This window comes from Phyllobates terribilis, unplaced genomic scaffold (assembly GCF_046119375.1).
Source record: "Phyllobates terribilis strain yellow unplaced genomic scaffold, ASM4611937v1 Scaffold_5__5_contigs__length_657084704, whole genome shotgun sequence".
NCBI lineage: Eukaryota > Metazoa > Chordata > Amphibia > Anura > Dendrobatidae > Phyllobates > Phyllobates terribilis.
Window position 1 is genome coordinate 289521573 of NW_027362765.1, and position 21003 is coordinate 289542575.

The 21003-nt window shown below is 39.5% G+C and overlaps 1 protein-coding gene across 1 annotated transcript in view; it reads left to right on the top strand.

Moving 5' to 3' along the window:
* LOC141271540 (uncharacterized) overlaps nt 1-21003 on the top strand; it is a 140648-nt gene that overhangs the window by 34153 nt on the left and 85492 nt on the right. Inside the window, exons 5-8 of the mRNA XM_073681594.1 lie at nt 6515-6638; nt 6728-6819; nt 7046-7148; nt 17834-19344. Of these exons, the coding sequence (XP_073537695.1) occupies nt 6515-6638; nt 6728-6819; nt 7046-7148; nt 17834-19344 (1830 nt within the window). The remainder of the gene's footprint in view (nt 1-6514; nt 6639-6727; nt 6820-7045; nt 7149-17833; nt 19345-21003) is intronic.

Sequence of the window (21003 nt, forward strand, 5' to 3'; positions counted from 1 at the left end):
GTGCTTAAGGCTGCGTGCCCACGTGGCGTATTACAAGCGTATATGCTGCGAAATTTCCGCAGCATAAACGCTTGTAAAACGCATGTATATCCGCACCCCATGGTCCCCAATGGCATTCCGCAATGTCAATGCCCATGCTGCGGATTTTTCCGCAGCATATATGCTGCGGTCAAAAATCCGCAGCATGTTCATTAATTTTGCGGAAGCGCAGCGGAATCTATGTGCGGATGGTACCCAAGTCTGGATGAGAGGAGACTCTCATCCAGACCTGGGTACCAAAGAACCTGTAAAAAAAAGAAAAAATAAAGTTTATACTTATCTTCTGATGTCTTCCCGGTGTTTTCCCGCCGTCGCGCTGTTGTGTGAAGGACCTGCCACGTCATTGAGTCATGTGACCCATCACATGACTCAATGACGTCACCGCAGGTCCTGCACACAACAGCGTGAGCCGCTCAAGACTCCGGACGGGGCAGAGAATGCATCGGAAGGTGAGTATAAACTTTATTTTTTTATTTTTTACCATTCTGATTCTTTTTTTTTAAACTATTACTTGGTCACACTATATAAATCCATGCCGGTTGCATGGATTTATATAGTGTGAACAAGTTGTCAAGCACTTTTCCAAGTGATGCTAAAATCACTTGGAGAAGTGCTTGATAACCCGCATGCGGAAATGCATGCAAAGACGCTGCAAAGACGCCTCACAAACGCTTCTACCTGGCGGGAAAACCGCATGTAAAATCCGCATGCGATTTTCCCGCCAGGGAGAAGCGTAAAAAATATGCTTCAGTTCCGCAACGTGGGCACATAGCCTAACTCATGTTTTTAACACACTGCTATTATTTTGAACACTACTGTATATCATTAAAAAGGGACCTAATCACATTGTTGACAAATATAAGTTGAATTTAGGGTCCATTACAATTGACAATATAATTATACCTTTTTATAATGTGTCAGAGAAATATTGAACATATTCTTTCTTTCTTTCCCTGAAGCCCCTCACCCCTCCTTTCCACCTTTTGTCCCAAGACAAGAGCCAGCAATCGACCACTTGTCATGGGAGAGCTGACAGTCCAGCATCTGGCTCCCTGCAAATTATCACCCACAGCCAAAATAGCTTACACAAACAAATGCCAGCCATGAAGTGTTACAACTTAATTAAAACGCTAGCATCTTTCTCCCTGGCAGACGCAGGGGGTAATTGGATGCAGGCTTGCAATAATTTACATGTAACTGTTAAAGCTTGCTTCCCGAGCTTCTAAAGGAAACCTCTAGTCTTGCCGGGACCAATACGAAATATGGAATAACTGAAGTTCCATAATTCTGATAATAATGGGACCTATATTTTTAGTGGCAGGGTCAGCCGGGGAGCGATATGCTCATTTTTCGTAGCCGAAAACCCCTCCGTGGAGCTGTATCGCAAAAGTACCAGAAGAGCAGACCGCAACAGCACAATGTGTGGTCTCTAAATGAAGGTAAAATCATAATAGAAATTATGGTACCACTTTTGGGCTTCTGGGATCAACTAGTGATAAGTTATCCCAAAAAACAGATTTTTAATACAAACATGAAGGGTGGAGCCGAGCCCACATGATGTCGGTACAGGGTGTGGGCAGATCTCTCCCTTCAGCATAAAATAGTTTGCTGAGGTTGGAGATTCATTCATTGCCAGAGGGGTATAAGGACTATAAGCAACGGATCCTGTTCGATAACAGTCTAATCAAATTGGGAGCTCCTCCTCCACCTATATTGAATCGTTTCAGCGATCGTATAGTAAGTTTCTTCCTTAATCCTTATTATTTTGTGCAAGTGCTTATGTATTTTAATGTCTTCTTTGTAAAATCCTTGTATATATTTTTCCAAAACACTGCCTCCCTTTTGGTTTAAATATAAAGTTTAATAGTTCTGTTTCTTTTGTCCTGTAATCGTTCCCTCCCCCAAAGCTGGACGGTGGTGGCAATGTATAATATTAATAATCGGGCTATCGTGAAGCTGATAGTGACCGTATGGAGGGCGTAAACATAAATTCAATGCGTTGGAATCCCGAGGTGTGACGCCATACTCACACTGGTCGCTTGCCGATACCTAAGGAGTGAGTAGTCTGGATCATGTGCTCGCAATTCCGGACGAAATCCGTGACATAGTGACGGCACAGTGAGATATTGTGTGATCTCCCTGGTGCCATCGCTGTGGAATTCCTGACATAATGTATGTTACACAGGTGTATTGGTGTTTTTAATACTTAAATAATAAAAAAATATTTTTTAGAGGGATTATATGTTCACATAGGTAAATCATCTTTTTTCACTTTATGTAAATGACCTCTTCCAGGCTATAGGGAGGATGCTGCCTGGAAGATAACTCTGCCTCCAGAGATTATTTTACATAAAGGGGGAGATACCAGTGTGATGTGTGATGGCCGCTCTCTGCTCTCCTGATCTCACTGCAGAGCTGTGTGTGATTATACCTGACATATCTGCAGGCTCCTCTCAGCTTCCATCTCACAGGCAAACAGCGTTTCAATATAGTTACAATACAGCAGTGCTCGGAGAGCTGCAAAAAATGTGTTTACAAGAAGACAAATTTAATTTCTCCTGTTCTATGTTAGTTAGTTGTCTCACACTGGTAACTCCTCCTTCATGTAAAATAAGTTCTGGAGGAAGAGTTATCTTCCAGACAGCATTCTCCCCATAGCCTGGAAGAGGTCATTTACATATAAGACTAATGTGGATTTCTCTGGATTAAGACATCAGATCACAAATATCAAGGTATCATTTTATTCAGCTTCCTATGACCTACGTGCCCATATAGATGGCTTAGGAGGGTTTATCCTACTGACAGATTCCCTTTAAGGTTGAGGGAAGGTGCAAGCCCATTGAGTTCAGCTTATAGCATAACATCTTGATCCAGAGGGAGGCAAAAATCCTATCGGGCAGATGCTAATTGCCCCAAATAAGGGAAAAATTATATTTCCCCATTTCATCAGACTAGTTCCCTGGATTTTTTCTTTAAATCCACCATCCACTATGAGAGACATGTGCCTTTTTAATTACTGGTAATTGTGATGGTCTTTACCAAAGGGGCGTGGTTCACAGATGCTCTGTGGGCGTGTCTTTAAGCTGCTCTGCATTATTACCCTGAGTGCCACGCCTCCTTGCTAAAATAAAACAAAAAAATATAAGAATTAGCACCAAATAAAAAGACCTGTATCTCTAAAACTGTATGGGGAATTAAGAAAAATTAAATAAAACCGCACACTCAGGGAAGCAGTGGGATTAAAATAAAACCTAAAAGCGGCCACTTTTCACCTAGTGACAGATCCTCTTTAACAACTTGAAGACATGGACAATTTTTATTTTTGCGCTTTCATTTTTTTAATCCCATTCCTTTTTTTATTTTTCAGTTAACATAGTGATATGAGGACTTGTTGTAGTTTTGATTGACACCGTTCATTTTACCATATAACGTACTGAGAAACAGGAAAAAATTGACGTGCGGTGAAATTGCAGAAAAAAACCCACAATTACGACATTGTTTTTCGGGTTTTGTTTTTACAGCGTTCATTGTGCGGTAAAAATAACTTGATAATATGATTCTCCAGGTCAGTACAATTATGGCGATCCCAAATGTGTATTTTTTTTTAGTCAAAGAAAAATTCAGAAACTTGTTTAAAAAAAAAATTGGTTTGTGTCGTAATTTTCTGAGACTCGTAATTATTTTATTTCTCTGTAGATTGAGCTGTGGAAGGGGTTGTTTTATGTTTTTAAGTTAACGGTTTCTATGGATATCATTTTTGGGTAGACAAGACATGTTGATCACTGCTTGCATTTTTTTGGCACAAAACTCAGTTACATTTGCCGTTACTTTATTTTTTGTTAAAGCGCTTCCTGTACTTGTTTAAATAATTTTTTAATATTTTTATACATCTGTCATTTGCTAGCACTGCAATACCTAATAGGTTTATTATTATTTTTTTTTTTTTTTTCATTTTTTAATTGGAGAAAAAGCGGTTGAGTCAAATTTTTTGTTTTTTCTTATTCTTTTAAAAACTTTATTTTTTTTTTATTTTTTTTTTTTGTAGTGTCCTGGGGAACTTGAACCTGCAATCATTTCATTATTTGTTCTATTTTCTGCAATACATCAGTATGGCCGATAGACACCTTAATGGACAACCGAGCAAGATTGCATGGTTTAAATGCTGCTGTTGGTGTTTTAACAGGTTAACAGCAGCGATTGGCACTAATGCCAATTGCTGCTGTTAGAAGTAGATGCTGGCAGTGTAACACAGCTGCCGGCCTCTGCATTGTGTGGAGCTGGACCAGTTTGTGTTCCCGCTCCATACACCCAGCAACTGCTCATAGTACATCATGGGCAAGGAGGGATTTAAAAATTCTCTTTATGTGATGATCACACATGGCTAAGACAGGTTGCAGCTTGATATATGTGATGGCGGCCATTTTTATCACATTTTATCATCAGGGCTGCGGTGGTGATTTCATCCAGTGACATGCACTTATTGTTGGATCAAGTTACCGGTTTTACACTGAGCAGAGCTGAGTCAGCGTTAAGAACATAGTAGCGTAATGATTTCACTACTGTGCTTCTGAACACTAGCGGTAACAGTGGTGAGCACAGGTTGGGCAGCCGGACATTGTAATACTAATGCCAGGCTACTGAACTATTCTTACTGCTGGAAGAAGTCATCACCACCACAGCAGTGCTCTCAACGCTTAGAGCAGGACTGAAGAGGTAACTTCTTCCAGCAGCCTGGCATTAGTACCAAAATGTAAAGCTACCTGACCTGTGCTCACCGCCGCTGCCCTTGTGCTCCTGTCACTGCTTGCCACTGAAAACTGGGTCATCGGTGACCGAGGAAAATTCTAATTTGCGCACAGTGCCTGGCTGCAATAAATGGTGACTTGTTCCCCCACAACTGTGAACTGCGCACCTCAGGTGGCGTGCCGCAGTACAAGAGATGCGGTCGGACACCAACTGGAATCTCCTATGGCTTGGGGCTGCCAAACTTGCGGTGTGTAAGTGTCGTGCTCAGACGGTTGCACACCAGCAAATAAAAATAGCAACCCCCCTGTGACTGCAGATTTTTTTTTTATAAAAAAAATATATGTTAAAACTGTACATTTCATTTTGTTAACAAAAATGATTATTTAATAATTCTAAATACAAAAATAAAAATTGTGACACATTCTTTTTAATGACCAGCCATTTATTTATTTATTTTCATTTTAGCCTCTCCTCTTTGCAGCCAACATCATTTTTAATAATTATAAATCCTACAAAGAAGGGTACCACACTTATATAAGTGTAAAATATATCATTTATTACATTCGTTTATAAACGTACATTCCATCATGTTAACAAGCATACATATATGTATACCAGGGAAATATCAAACACATTAGCGGACATGTAGGGGTATGGGTATCATAGAAAACAAGATCATGTAATCAGTAAGAATTCAATTGATGACTCTTCCCAAGGGACATAGTAATATTAAACATACATAAATATAGATACTCTCATTAAGGTGCATATGCATAAGTAAATATCTAAATGTGATTATGTATAAGATAAAAAAGCATTATCTGTAATATAATAAATAATTACCCCAATCAACACTAAAGATGACTGCGTTTCACACAATTCTTTTTCAAGGGGAATGTAGTATGAATGTTTGTTTTATGTGGGACAAATTGTATAACTTTTTACTGCCGCTTTGGGATACATATAATTACTATGGAATTTATATTCATTCTCTTTTTGCGGTGCAAAACAAGTTTTTTGTTGTTTTTTTTACGTTCATGTTTCACACTGAATAACCTGGTGAATGAATTTTCCATATATTACATTCATGTGGAAATAAAACAATTATTTCAGTATTTTTTGTAGTGGAGACCTTTTCTTTCTTTTTTTGCAGATGTATTATACTTATTTGGATTTTTTACATAAATTGTCCTCAAAAGATCATAAAAAATCATCTCGGGAAATTTTCTTTTTTTTTAATCTTTAACGGATCATTTTTTCACTAACTGGGAAAAGATCATCCTACTTTGCAAGCTTTCAGTGGCAGAACTAATCTGGCTCTGCAAGTACCCAGCAACTCTACTATGAGAGCAGAAACCCAGTGATTATGTGATCGCCAGGTCCTAAGGAAATAACAGCAATGCCAATAGTTCAGTTCATTGCATAGCGCTCACTGAGCAATAAGTAGCCAGCAAAGGAGACAACCGAAGCAGTAATAAACAGCTTCTTTTTTCTCCCCAGGGTTCACCACTGACAGCCAGGGACAGGATCTGCTCTTGCTAGACGGCACCATAAATTTACTGCACTTGGTCATTATCTGATCAATAAATATACTAAAACGAAGAGGGCCCAATACTGATCCCTGTCGTACACCAATGTTAAATGTATACCAATCAGAGTGTTTTGTATTGATAACCATCCTCTGTTTCCTATCACTGAGCTTTTTGTTAACTATCATTGTGTGTGTCAGGTTCCTATAAGGTGTCAGGATGTCACTGTCCATTTCTCCATGGAGGAGTGGAAGTATTTAGAAGGGCACAAGGATCTGTACAATGACATCATGATGGAGGACCAGCAGCCTCAAACATCAGCTGGTAAACTTTTATTGATGAAGGCCAGATCATCATCTGATTATCCTGCATACAAAATGTATTTCTTCACTGTGTATATATGTTTCCTGCAGATGAATCCAGTAACAAAACCACACCAGAGAGATGTCCCAGTTCTCTGCATTCCCAAGATTGTCTAGAGGAAAATGACTTACAAGATTTTCAGGTAAACTGAGCTCTCACAAAACAGCAAAACGATCCATCTGGTAGACTATCTACATTTCTATTGTATCTGTAGGTGTGTAATTTTATGTAATGAGGAAGAAGATAACTAAATGATGAATTTAGGTCAGTAGATGACCTAAAATAATTCTAGCATTTCATATTTGGTTGAATTTGTCTCATGAGGTTAAGTCCTCATTCTTATATTGGTAAATCATTTGTATATACAGGCTGAAGATTTCATTGATATTAAAGTTGAAGTTTTAGAGGACGATGAAGAGACATATGAGATGGGTGATCAGGAGGAGGGAATTCCTATAGATATAAGCCCAGGTGAGTAATAACTGCTAAATACAGAAAATAGATAATGCTTACCCTATATACTCTAGTATAAGCCAAGGCACCTAATTTTACAACAAAACACTGGGAAAACTTATTGACCTGAGTATAAGCCTAGGGTGAGAAATGCAGCAGCTACTGGTAAATTTGCCCATCCTGGTAAGCATTGCCCCATCATCCCAATCCTGGTATGCATGGCCCCCTCATCACCAATCTTGGTATGCATGGCCCCCTCATCACCAATCCTGGTATTCATGGCCCCCTCATCCCCAATCCTGGTATGCATGGCCCCCTCATCCCCAATCCTGGTATGCATGGCCCCCTCATCCCCAATCCTGGTATTCATGGCCCCGTCATCCCCAATCCTGGTATGCATGGCCCCCACCACTGCACACACAAAAAAAATAAACTCTCATACTCGCCTTCCTTCCCTCTGCTCCAGCGCTGCTGCGTCCTGTTCTGCCAGCAGCTGATCTCAGCATCTGAGCAGCGCATGATGTCACTGCCATGCGCCCACAGACGCTGAGGTGAGCTGTGTGGATATTCACTCCTTTGCACGCTCAGACTATGGGAATGGAGAGGAGTGAATATTAATTTTCTTTAATAGCGCGCAGCTCAGCTATCCTGTGTGCCCGCTACTAAAGAGAATTAATATTCACTCTTCTCCACGCCCATGGGAGTGGCGAAGAGTGAATATTCATACTCTCTAATAGCGAGCACACAGGATCACTGAGCCGCAGCAGGAAGCCTGCGACTGATACTGCGTGTGCTATTAAAGAAAATTAATATTCACTCCTCTCCACTCCCATGGGCATGGAGACGAGTGAATATTAATTTTCTTTAGCAGCGGGCACATGTGGTAGCTGCAACAGCCGGCTACTGCCTGTGTCCCGCTCCTCCGCCGCCACAACCCCCTCCTCCCTCCACAGCCGGAATGTAAGTATGTACTCGAGTATAAGCCGAGGGGGGCTTTTTCAGCATAAAAAATGTGCTGAAAAAGTCGGCTAATACTTGAGCATATACAGTATTTATAATGAATAAGGACATGTTGAACTTCTTTCTGCTGTGCAAATATACACTGTGGACTCCAAGTTCTTCCCATAGTATACATACAGTGAGAAGATTGTGTGCAGGCCCAGTAGCTGTTTCTACTTTCAAATTCGGTTCTTTAACACTTTAGTCAACACAATGAAAACTAATTGGAGAGCTGATGACATTTTAAGCCCCAGCATCCCAAGTTTTTTATTCACCATTTAATTTTAGGAGCCCAGGGCCTAGGGGTAGTGATGCCCTGTGATGAAGCTTGAGATAACTTAGGTATGTCATAGTAAAAAAGAGAGTAGAAGTAGCACTCACCAGTTATTCAAACGTCAAAGTCTTTAAGGCATAAAAAATTATTTGCAAGCAGGGATGTAGCACAGTGAACGGACGACGGCCGTGACTTCAGGACCCTTTGAATACACACCGCGCGAAACGGCCGTCATCCGTTCAAGAAAAAAGGACCTTTAATAGCTATGTAACCGAAATGTCACCACGCCACATGGGCTGTTAAAGGTCCTTTTTTCTTTTTTGCGTTTTTGAGTGCTGCCTCTTTTTTAATTTTTTATCTATGTATCTATCTAGCTATTCGTTCTATTTATCTAGCTATTCTATCTATCTAATATGGATCAATCTATCTACTTATTATCTATATCTAATATCTTTCTATCATCTATCTATATCTTTATGTAAGATTGCATTATTATTTTTGCCAATTAGCTTTAAGTTTGCATAGAGTATTATACTATGTAAAAAATTATGTTAAAAACGCTTAGCTTACGGATGCTAGGCGAGAAAAAAAAATCACACATACGCATGACGCTCGTACAACTTTTCGGGACGAACATCGGAGCGATTTATAATACGCTGATATGAGCGAACCCTTAAAATGAGACCATAATCGCAGCTGTAATTGTAACCTGAGATATCGCAGGTTAGGTCTCATGCAGACTAGCGTATAAATTGGGAGTGTTCTATTTGATTTTTTTATCCGATAGCACACAGACGGCACACTAACCCATTTTATTCAATAGGGCTGTTCAGATGAACAATTTTTTTCTTGGTCCGACTGTAAGAAAAAAAACAACGCAGCATGCACTACTCTCATTCAAGTCTATGGGTGCGTGAAAAAAATATATCCAATGTGGAGCCACAGTATGGAATCCAATTTTTACTCATAGATTTCTATTATGAACCAAGCCAACCAACTGTATTTGATCATGTACATTTTTTAATGCAATTGTATGAAAACAGATCGCACACGGACTTCACCAGATCTGATACGGACTAAACAAAATGGACACATGGATGGCACATGGGTGAAGATTTAAAAAAAAATAGTCCCAGTTGTATGGATAAAGCTTGGACAATTTTTCATATGCTCGTTTGCAGCCAGCCTAAAAGTAGGTTCACACGAGCGAGTGTATAAAAAATCATCCAGCGTTTCATCCAGAAAGTGGGATGATTTTTTTCTCCCTTGTCATCTGTGTGCTGTCCGTATGCATTCCGTTTTTTACAGCAGCTATTAATCATTTACACCACCATATACAGTTTCCTATGTTACAGAATTGCAATGTATCTGTAACAATCGGATGCTGTACTGTGGCTCCGTATGGCATCCAGATTTTTTTTTGTGTATGTAGTGTAGATTGTGTGCGGTGGATACCAGAGAAGACGGCGGTAGCTGAGTATATTAACCCCTTCCTGCCTGAGACGCCTCCTTCCTGCCTGTCAGATGCTGCTCTGATGCTCTGCAGTGCAGATGCATTGCAGAGCATCAGATCAGTGATCTGACAGTTTGAAGATGATGTCCCACCCTGGGGCAAGGTAAAAAAGTACTAAATCTTTTAATAAAAATTATAAAAATATTTTAAAAAGAAATCACAAAATAAAGAAAAAAAAAAAGAAAAAATATTAATCCAATACATTTTTTTATCTGTGTAAAAAAAAAAACAACAACAATAAAAGTACACATATTTGGTATCACCACTTCCGTAACGACCCGATCTATAAAACTGTCCTATTAGTTAAAACCGTCAGTGAACACCGTAAAAAACAAGGCAAAAAAACGATGCTTTATCATTATACCGCCAAACAAAAAAGTGGAATAAAACGCGATCAAAAAGACACCTGTAAATATGGTACCACTGAAAACGTCATCTTGTCCCCCAAAAAACAAGCCACCATACAGCTCCGTCAGCAGAAAAATAAAAAAGTTACAGCTCTCAGAATAAAGCGATGCCAAAATAATTATTTTCTTCTATAAAATAGTTTTTATTGTGTAAAAGCGCCAAAACATAAAAAATATATAAATGTGGTATCGTTGTAATCGCACCGACCCGAAGAATAAATCTGCCTTATCAATTTTACCACACGCGGAACGGCATAAAAAAATCCCCCCTTAAAAAATCCTGAATTGCTGGATTTTGTTCATTCTGCCTCCCAAAAAACGGAATAGAAAGCAATCAAAAAATGTCACGTGCCCGAAAATGGTACCAATAAATACATCAACTCGTCCCGCAAAAAACAAGATATAGAAAAATTATAGCTCTCAAAATATGGTGATGCAAAAATTGTTTTTACAATAAAAAGCGTCTTTTAGTGTGTGAAAGCAGCCAATCATAAAAACCCGATATAAATCTGGTATTGCTGTAATCGCACCGACCCGAAAAACAAAGTCATCTAATCACTTATACCACACGAGGAAGGGCGTAAAAAATATGTAAAAACAATTCTTAAAATGCTGTTGATTTTTATTCATTCTGCCTCCCAAAGATTGGAGTAAGGCTCGGCTCACATTTATCCTGTGCTCTGCGCTGAGCGCTTACACTGGGATTTCCGTGTAAATCTCTGAAATACGTGATTCAGATGGAACCCCCGGCGGAAGATTCCCTGTAATGAGGCAGATGGAGGCACTGTGGATGCTGTAGGACCTGTGATCCCACGGTGTCCTTCTTTTTATTAGGCGTGCATAAAAGTGCCGTTGGCCACAGTTCTGTACACTTCTGAAAAGAAGGACGACGCTGAACTGAGGCCTGACAGAGTCCAGACTAACTGCTGCCTCATTATAGTGAATGGATCCCTTGGGGATTTCATCTAAATCACATCACTCGGAGATTTAGATGGAAGCCCCGATATAAGTGCTCAACGTAGAGCGCAGGAAAAACATGATCCAAAATGTTATGTAAAATGTTCCCAATAAAAGCTTCAACTCCATTCACAAAAAAAAAGCCCCCACTCAGGTCCTTCATCTGTTAACAATAATATACGGGCTTCCACATTACTAGTAGCTCAAAGGCTCTGGAAAAACTAAATGGCTCCTCGCCCTCCAAAATAAATCAATCGAATTCTTCGCTCCCAAATCCAAATGTCCCCCTCCATTCTGCGTTCTAGTGTGTGTTTAAACAGCAGTTAACGCCACATGTTTGGCCAATCCTGTATCAATGAGAGCCTGCCTAATTTATGGGTGCATGTCTCCAGAAGAATGAGCTGGCCATAGTGTACTGGTCACTACAACGTACTGGTTACTACAGAGTACTGGTCACTACAACGGCAGTTTGCAGTCTTCACTTAGCAACATCCACTGAGCTTGTTTCTGGAAAACACCCATGAAGTGAAAATCGTCACTTCACCTATAGATCAATTCACAAAGGGGTATAATTTCCAAAATGGGGTCACTTGAGGGGGATTCTGCTTTTCTAGCATGTAGGGTCTCTGTATATGGAATCCGCAAACTATTCTAGGAAAGTCTGCGCTTCAGGAGGCAAAAAGCGATCCGTCCCTCCCGAGTCTCTCCGTGTGGCTAAGCAGTACTGTACAGCCACATATGGGGTATTTCTACATTCAGCAGAAATTGTGGGACAAATTTTGGTGCCATTTTTACCCATTTCCCAGTGTGAAAATGTAGAATCTGTGGCTAAAACAAAATTTTCATGGTAAAAATTTAATTATTTTTTCTTCACTGCCCAATGGTATAAAATTATGTGACACACCTGTTGTGTCCATATGATCCCTGCACCCCTAGATGAATTCCTTGAGAGGTGTAGTTTGTAAAATGAGGTCACTTATGGGGGGGTTCACCTGATCTGGCACCTCAGGGGCTCTACCAATGTGACATGGCACCTCAAACCAGTCCAACAAAATCTGATCTCCAATATGATGCTTCTTCCCTTCTGAGCTTTGCCCTATGCCTCAGAAGTAGTTTTTGACCTAATACGGGGTATCTGCATATTCATGAGAAATTGCACAACAAATATTGGGGTCCATTTTCTCCTGTTACCCTTTTGAAAATGCAAAATTTGTGGTAAAAAACATTCTTGAGGGAATTTTTTTTTTAATTTTCTCAGCTCAATGTTGTAAACTTTTGTGAAGCACTTGGGGGTTCAAAGTGCTCACCACACATCTAGATAAGTTCCCTGAGGTGTATAGTTTCCAAAATGGTGTCACTTGTGGGGGGTTTCTACTGTTTAGGCACATCAGGAGCTCTCCAAGCGCAACATAGCGTCCACTAATTATTCCAGCAAATTTTACATTCAAAAAGTCAAATGACGCTCCTTCCCTTCCGAGCCCTGCCGTGCGCCTAAAAAGTGTTTTTTCCCCACATATGGGGTATCGACTTACTCAGGAGAAATTGCACAACAAATGGTATGTGGCAATTTCTCATGTTACTCTTATGAAAATGCAAAATTGGGGGCTGAAAAAAGTTTTGTGGGAAAAACGTGAAAATTAGATTTTTACCGCTCAATATTATAAACTTCTGTGAAGCACATGGGGGTTCAAGATGCTCACCACCCATTTAGATAAGTTCCCTGAGGGGTCTAGTTTCCAAAATGGTGTCACTTGTGGGGGGTTTCCACTGTTTAGGCACATCAGCGGCTCCCCAAACGCAACATGGCGTCCACTAATTATTCAAAGAAATTTTACATTCAAAAGGTCAAATGGCTCTCATTCCGAAACCTGCCGTACGCCCACACAATCGTTTTCCCCCACATATTCCTGTGAAGTTAATAAGCTTCTTGAATGTGGTTTTGAGCACCTTAAGGGCTCCAGTTTTTAGAATGGTGTCACTTTTGGGTATTTTCTGTCATATAGACCACTCAAAGTGACTTTAAATGTGATCTGGTCCCTAAAAAAATGGTTTTGTAAATTTTGTTGGAAAAATGAGAAATCACTGGTCAACTTTTAACCCTTATAACTTCCTAACAAAAAAGAATGTTGGTTCCAAAATTGTGCTGATGTAAAGTAAACATGTGGGAAATGTTATTTATTAACTATTTTGTGTGACATATCTCTCTGATTTAAGGGCATAAAGATTAAAATTTTGAAGTTTGCACAATTTTTGCCAAATTTCCACCTTTTTCACAAATAAACGTAAGTCATATCAAATAAATTTTACCAGTATCATCAAGTACAATATGTCGTGAAAAAACATTCTCAGAATCACCGGAATCCATTGAAGCGTTCCAGAGTAATTACCTCATAAAGTGACACTGGTCAGAATTCAAAAAATTGGCCTGGTCAGGAAGGTGAAAACATGCTTCGGGGTGAAGGGGTTAACACATACACACACTACATACCATATACATATACACTAGTGATGATCGAGCATGCTCCTTGCTCAACATTTACGAGCATGCTCGGGCGAGCACCTATTATCTTCTGCGTGCTCGGGCGTTAAGTTTTCGTTCCTCCGTGAACATGATTTGCAACAGTTTGACCGCTTTAATACATGTGAGGAATGCTGGAAAAACAGGCATTCCTCACATGTATTAAAGCTGTCAAATCATGTTCACGGAGCGACGAAAACTTAACGCACGAGCATGCTCGTAAATCTCGAGCAAGGGGCATGCTCGATCATCACTAATATACACAGATTTAGTAAAAAAAAAAACTTCATGGGAGGGCTTCTTTAACCCCTTCATCCCAAGCCTGTTTTCACCTTCCTGACTAGGCCAAATTTTCCAAATCTAACCAGTGTCACTTTTCTGTGGTAATAACTCTGGAAAACCTCAATGTGCCACAGTGATTCTGAGATTGTCGTTTCATGACACATTGTACTTCATGTTAGTGGTAAATTTTGGGTGATATGAGTTATTTATATATAAAAATATCGAAAATTTGATATAAAAAGTGAACATTTTGCAATTTTCAAACAAACTTTGAATGTTTATGCCCATAAATTAGATAGTTATACCACACAAAATAGTTAATAAATAACCTTGCGCTATGGTACCGATCTGGATCTAGGTATCAATCTTATAAAACTGCTCTGGAGATATGTGGCACTGCTCCACTTTGAAGATAAGATGTATTTCCATGCAGTAAAGTTATTGAATTCAATGGTGGTAGGTGGAAATCATTAGTTCATAATAGATGTCCAGGAGCGCATGTTCTGCTCACCTTTATGTGTATAATGCCCCCCAGCAAGGGAGGTTTAATGAGTTGCTGTAGTTCTTATCCCACTAAGTCAGAGATGCAAATTCATAAAATTCTGTTTCAATCTATACATGGAGCAATCCCATGTGAGAGAACGTGTTGAAGATTAAAAATTAGAGTTATAGCCATAGTTCACACCACGCTATCTGTATTAGTAAAAAAAGCTCCAACATCGTGTTGCCAGAGTAAATCAGCTTGCCGGCTGGTCTGGTTGATCCAGGCTATCCACTAAGAAAACATCGTCCTATGTGGTAACAGGAGAAAATGGACCCCAAAATCTGTTGTGTGATTTCTCCTGAGTGGAGCGATACCTCATATGAGTTGGAATTACTGTTTGGTCACTCAGAAGGGAAAGAGCGCCAATTGAATTCTGGAGCTCTATTTTGGCTGGAATAGATTGCGGATACCATGACACATTTGAAGAGCCAGTGACATGCCAAAACTTCAGAAACCCCACAAGTGACCTCATTTTGGAAACAACACCTGTTGAGGAATACATCTAGGGGTGTAATGAGCATTTGTAACCCTCAGGCAATTCACAGCCTTGTATAACATTGGGCTGAGTCAATGGAAAATTACAATTTTTTTCCACTAAAATGTTGCTTTGGCCCCAAGCTTTCAATTTTCAAAAGAAAAACCAGTGGGGTACATACAGACCTGGGAGGGATTCTACAAAACATACCAAAAGGGGAGAACCCCCCAGTAAATAACCCTCACTAACACGACCTAAAACTTAACTTTTATGAAATATACATGAATGAGGGTGTAGAAATAAACCTATTAAAATTGCTTTGCCCCCAGTTTGCTAGTTTGACACTTTATATTGAGAAAAACTTGCTGCTATTCCTAAATCAATGGCATCCCTTGTGCCATAGTTTATAAGCAAAACAGGGCAAACTATTAAAATAAGTTCCCCTTTATTTTAATTAACACTGACAGAAGCCTCTGGCTTGGTCTAAGCAGACCATAGTCAGTGACAGACCCGGAGGTCATCATGACAACTATTGGGTGCCTATCGGGTGCTGCGATCGATATTGATCCCAGCATTTAGGCTGTTAAACTGCCAGGGCTTGGCTATCGTGTAAGCCAAGCTCCTGGCAGCGATCGTGCGGGCACGGCTCCTGTGCTGTGCACAATCGCCATGACGTACCTATACATCTTCAGGAACCCCTACCTAACCATCTGACCATGACATACAGTACAGACCAAAAGTTTGGACACACCTTCTCATTTAAAGATTTTTCTGTATTTTCATGACTATGAAAATTGTACATTCACACTGAAGGCATCAAAACTATGAATTAACACATGTGGAATTATATACTTAACAAAAAAGTGTGAAACAACTGAAAATATGTCTTATATTCTAGGTTCTTCAAAGTAGCCACCTTTTGCTTTGATGACTGCTTTGCACACTCTTGGCATTCTCTTGATGAGCTTCAAGAGGTAGTCACCGGAAATGGTCTTCCAACAATCTTGAAGGAGTTCCCAGAGATGCTTAGCACTTGTTGGCCCTTTTGCCTTCACTCTGCCGTCCAGCTCACCCCAAACCATCTCGATTGGGTTCAGGTCTGGTGACTGTGGAGGCCAGGTCATTTGGCATAGCACCCCATCACTCTCCTTCTTGGTCAAATAGCCCTTACACAGCCTGGAGGTGTGTTGGGGGTCATTGTCCTGTTGAAAAATAAATGATGGTCCAACTAAACGCAAACCGGATGGAATAGCATGCCGCTGCAAGATGCTGTGGTAGCCATGCTGGTTCAGTATGCCTTCAATTTTGAATAAATCCTCAACAGTGTCACCAGCAAAGCACCCCCACACCATCACACCTCCTCGTCCATGCTTCACGGTGGGAACCAGGCATGTAGAGTCCATCCGTTCACCTTTTCTGTGTCGCACAAAGACACGGTGGTTGGAACCAAAGATCTCAAATTTGGACTCATCAGACCAAAGCACAGATGTCCACTGGTCTAATGTCCATTTCTTGTGTTCTTTAGCCCAAACAAGTCTCTTCTGCTTGTTGTCTATCCTTAGCGGTGGTTTCCTATCAGCTATTTTACGATGAAGGCCTGCTGCACAAAGTCTCCTCTTAACAGTTGTTGTAGAGATGTGTCTGCTGCTAGAACTCTGTGTGGCATTGACCTGGTCTCTAATCTGAGCTGCTGTTAACCTGCGATTTCTGAGGCTGGTGACTCGGATAAACTTATTCTCAGAAGCAGAGGTGACTCTTGGTCTTCCTTTCCTGAGGCAGTCCTCATGTGAGCCAGTTTCTTTGTAGCGCTTGATGGTTTTTGCAACTGCACTTGGGGACACTTTCATAGTTTTCTCAATTTTTCGGACTGACTGACCTTCATTTCTTAAAGTAATGATGGCCACTCGTTTTTCTTTACTTAGCTGCTTTTTTCTTGCCATAATATAAATTCTAACAGTCTATTCAGTAGGACTATCAGCTGTATATCCACCAGACTTCTGCAAAACACAACTGATGGTCCCAACCCCATTTATAAGGCAAGAAATCCCACTTATTAAACCTGACAGGGCACACCTGTGAAGTGAAAACCATTTCCGGTGACTACCTCTTGAAGCTCATCAAGAGAATGCCAAGAGTGTGCAAAGAAGTCATCAAAGGAAAAGGTGGCTACTTTGAAGAACCTAGAATATCAGACATATTTTTAGTTGTTTCACACTTTTTTGTTAAGTATATAATTCCACATGTGTTAATTCATAGTTTTGATGCCTTCAGTGTGAATGTACAATTTTCATAGTCATGAAAAAACAGAAAAATCTTTAAATGAGAAGGTGTGTCCAAACTTTTGGTCTGTACTGTATAGGTGTGTCAAAGGTCCTGAAGGGATTAAAAGACTGCAGAAATTGCACTAACCAACAAAATAAGGTTTATGTCATTTATCCCATACAGGGAACATTGTAAAAACTAAACTTAAAATTACCTGCTTTCATTTTCAATTTCTCACCAAAAAATAGTTTTTTTATACATTATTCATGCAAAAATGGTCTAAAAAAAGTTATTACTTCTCAAATTCCGAAAAAAAATAAGGGAGCCATGAAGGCTAAAAACTGGGGGTTTTTTTTCGTTGTTTTATTATAAATGGTCCTTTTATAGATGAATGTTCTGAAATATCATATAAAGACAAATATAAATATCTGAAACAATAATAAAAATATTACTTTTTTCTAATGCTCATCAGGTGGCTACAACAAAGGAAACCTTCCATTTCCAGATTATGAATTGGGAGAAAACCCTCTTACACAAAATATTTATCCAGGATATCACAGCAGCGATCTGCAATCTTATGCCTCTTGCCAAGATCAACTTTCTCCTCATATATTGGATAGAAATGCAGAACATAGAGACTGTGAATTATTTTCTTCTTCAGAGTGTGGGAGATGTTTTACTCAGGAAGTCAGTCTTCTTAATCATAAGAGGACACACACAGACACCAATAAACCTCCATCTTTCGAATGTATGAAATGTCCTACCCAGAATGGTGTTTTTTGTAACCATATGATGATTACAAAAGGCTTGAGGAAGTTTTCATGTTCACTGTGTGGGAAGTTTTTCACCCGGAAGTCATATCTTGTCCATCATCAGAGAATTCACACAGGAGTTAGGCCTTTTCCATGTTCTGAATGTGGGAAATGTTTTACTCAGAAATCAGTTCTAGTTCAGCATCGGAGAATTCACACAGGAGAGAAACCATTTTCATGTTCCGAATGTGGAAAATGTTTTACCATCAAATCAAGTCTTATTGAGCATCAGAAAATTCACACAGGAGAAAAGCCATTTTTATGTTTAGATTGTGGGAAATGTTTCTACAAGAAATCAGATCTTGTTAAACATCAGAGGTTTCACACAGGGGAGAAGCCTTTTCCTTGTTTGGAATGTGGGAAGTGTTTTGCCAATAAGTCAAATCTTATTGCACATGAGAGGAGTCACACTGGGGAAAGGCCATTTCCATGTTCATTTTGTGGTAAATGTTTTACCAAGAAATCAATTCTTGTTAAACATCAGAGGTTACATACAGAAGGAAGGCAATTTTCTTGTTCAGAATGTGGGACAACCTTTACAAAAAAAGCAGATTTTGTTAAACATGAGAGAACTCATACAGGGGAGAAGCTGTTTACATGTTCAGAATGTGGGAAATGTTTCACCCGAAAATCTGTTCTCATTCAACATCAGAAAATTCACACAGGTGAGAGGCCGTTTTCATGTTCAGAATGTGGAAAAAGTTTTACTCAAAAATCGGATCTTAGTGATCATCAGAGAATACATACAGGGGAGAAGCCATTTTCTTGTTTGGAATGTGGGAAATGTTTTACTAAGAAATCAAGTTTAGCTCAACACCAGAAAATTCACACAGGAGAGAAGCCATTTTCATGTCCAGATTGCGGTAATTGTTTTAGCCAGAAATCCTATCTTATTAGACATCAGAGAACTCACACAGGGGAAAAACCATTCTCATGTTCGGAATGTGGGAGAGGATTTACTCAGAAAGCAGGTCTCATTGCACATCTAAAAGTTCACACAGGGAAGAAGACCTTTACATGTTCAGATTTTGATAAATGCTTTACCCAGGAACCAGGTCAGGATGAACATCATATAATTCAAATAGAGAAAAAAACATTTCTAGACAACACAATGGATGAGGAAAGTGAAGATCCAATGTTTTTTCCTTTGACATTCACCAGTGCAGACTCTTGAGGTCTCTTGTAATTTAGTTCAGTAGTTCATTTTTTTCTGTAAGATAATATCTCTTCTCTTTTCCCTTTGTAATGTATTTAAAAATGTTTTGAATGGACAATAGATGATGTTTGCTTATGTAATTATGTCATGTTTAAGTTAAAACTTACAATATACATAACTATGATGTGATTGTTCATTTTTATATATGAATATGGTTAGCACACTGAACATGGAATTGTTGACATGACTTGTGCTGTACTATACGTTGTATGATATCTACTTACAATGTAAAACAGCTATTGAGGAAGGCCAAGGATAAATCTACAAGGTAATAGTAATTATGTTTTATGTGGATTTATTTTAACATTTTCATTTTGGTGTGGTCATCGATGTTTGAAGTAATATTTTGATGGAATCTGTAGGCTATGAACCTTTTTAAAGGAGTTGTCCAGGTTAGGCTTGAAAGTCTGCAGACGCTCTATGTGACTGCACACTTGTGAATCCTCACACAACGCACATTGCATGTTGTCCTGTCAGGATTCTCTTGACCACATTCCGATTAGACTGCGTGGCCTCACCCAATACAAGTGAATTGAGTGAGGCAGCCATCTAGTTGGAATGTGGCCTATAAGAATATCAAACATGCTTGTGGTCGTATGAGCGCCCGGTCTCGCTGAAGAAGTTTTAGTCCGAGTTCAGATGTCCCTGAAACACTGTCCATGTAAAGACTGTCATGATTGAACCAGCCATGGTTCTCCTGACCTGAACTCCAAAGTCTTATAGGCATATGTGAGGCTGAGTTCAGGTCAGGAGACCTCTGTACAGTCTGGACATCATGGTATGTACTCGGACTGTGATTTACAGACGTGAACTTGCCCTTTGTTGCAAAATTCTTAATTGTAAAAATTGTAATGATTAATGCTTACTCAGCTCTACATTAGATCTTGGAACTGACCATCTTCATAGTTATGTAATTATCTCCCTATATCATTCAATTGTCCATTATTCAGAATAGTTGAAAGGACTCCCCACCTATCACAAGAACAGAGTTTGTGATTGCGTGTTCCTGCCCACTAAGATCGGGATTGGAGCAGCAGGATCGTGCATAACTGCTGCCACTCCACCTAATTTCAATATGCCTTACTGAGATAGCTGAGAAAAAAAAACTAAAAAACCCAAAACTTCAAATCCATCCAGCAATATAAATTACAGATGTCCAGGTTGGTGATCTGTACTGTCTGCATCTTTTTCTTTGCTTCCACAGCTGAAGCTAAATTTGGTCTTCTGCTTTGCCCCATCCACTTTAAGGTTTCATGTACTGTGTGGTTTAGAGAGCCCCTTCTTCAGATGACTGTTTGTGTCATGTACCTGTTATCTTGTTCTGGTCCATCGACCAGACATTTACCGCTGACCTTTACAGATTTTAATTTTTTAGATGGAAATGTAATATGGATACATTTTGTAATAGGGTAAATTATTAGCGATGAGTGAATCTATTTACTGCTAATTGAAATTGTGTTGAATTTTTATGGATTTGTTGACCATCAAAAGTTATACATTTGCAATTGGATTCACGTAAATCACCAACAATGGCTGCTGCTGTTGCACACATTGCAGTAGATTGTATCAGCAAAAGAATGCTCACGTGAACTCAGGTGTGACCAGGCAGGCTTC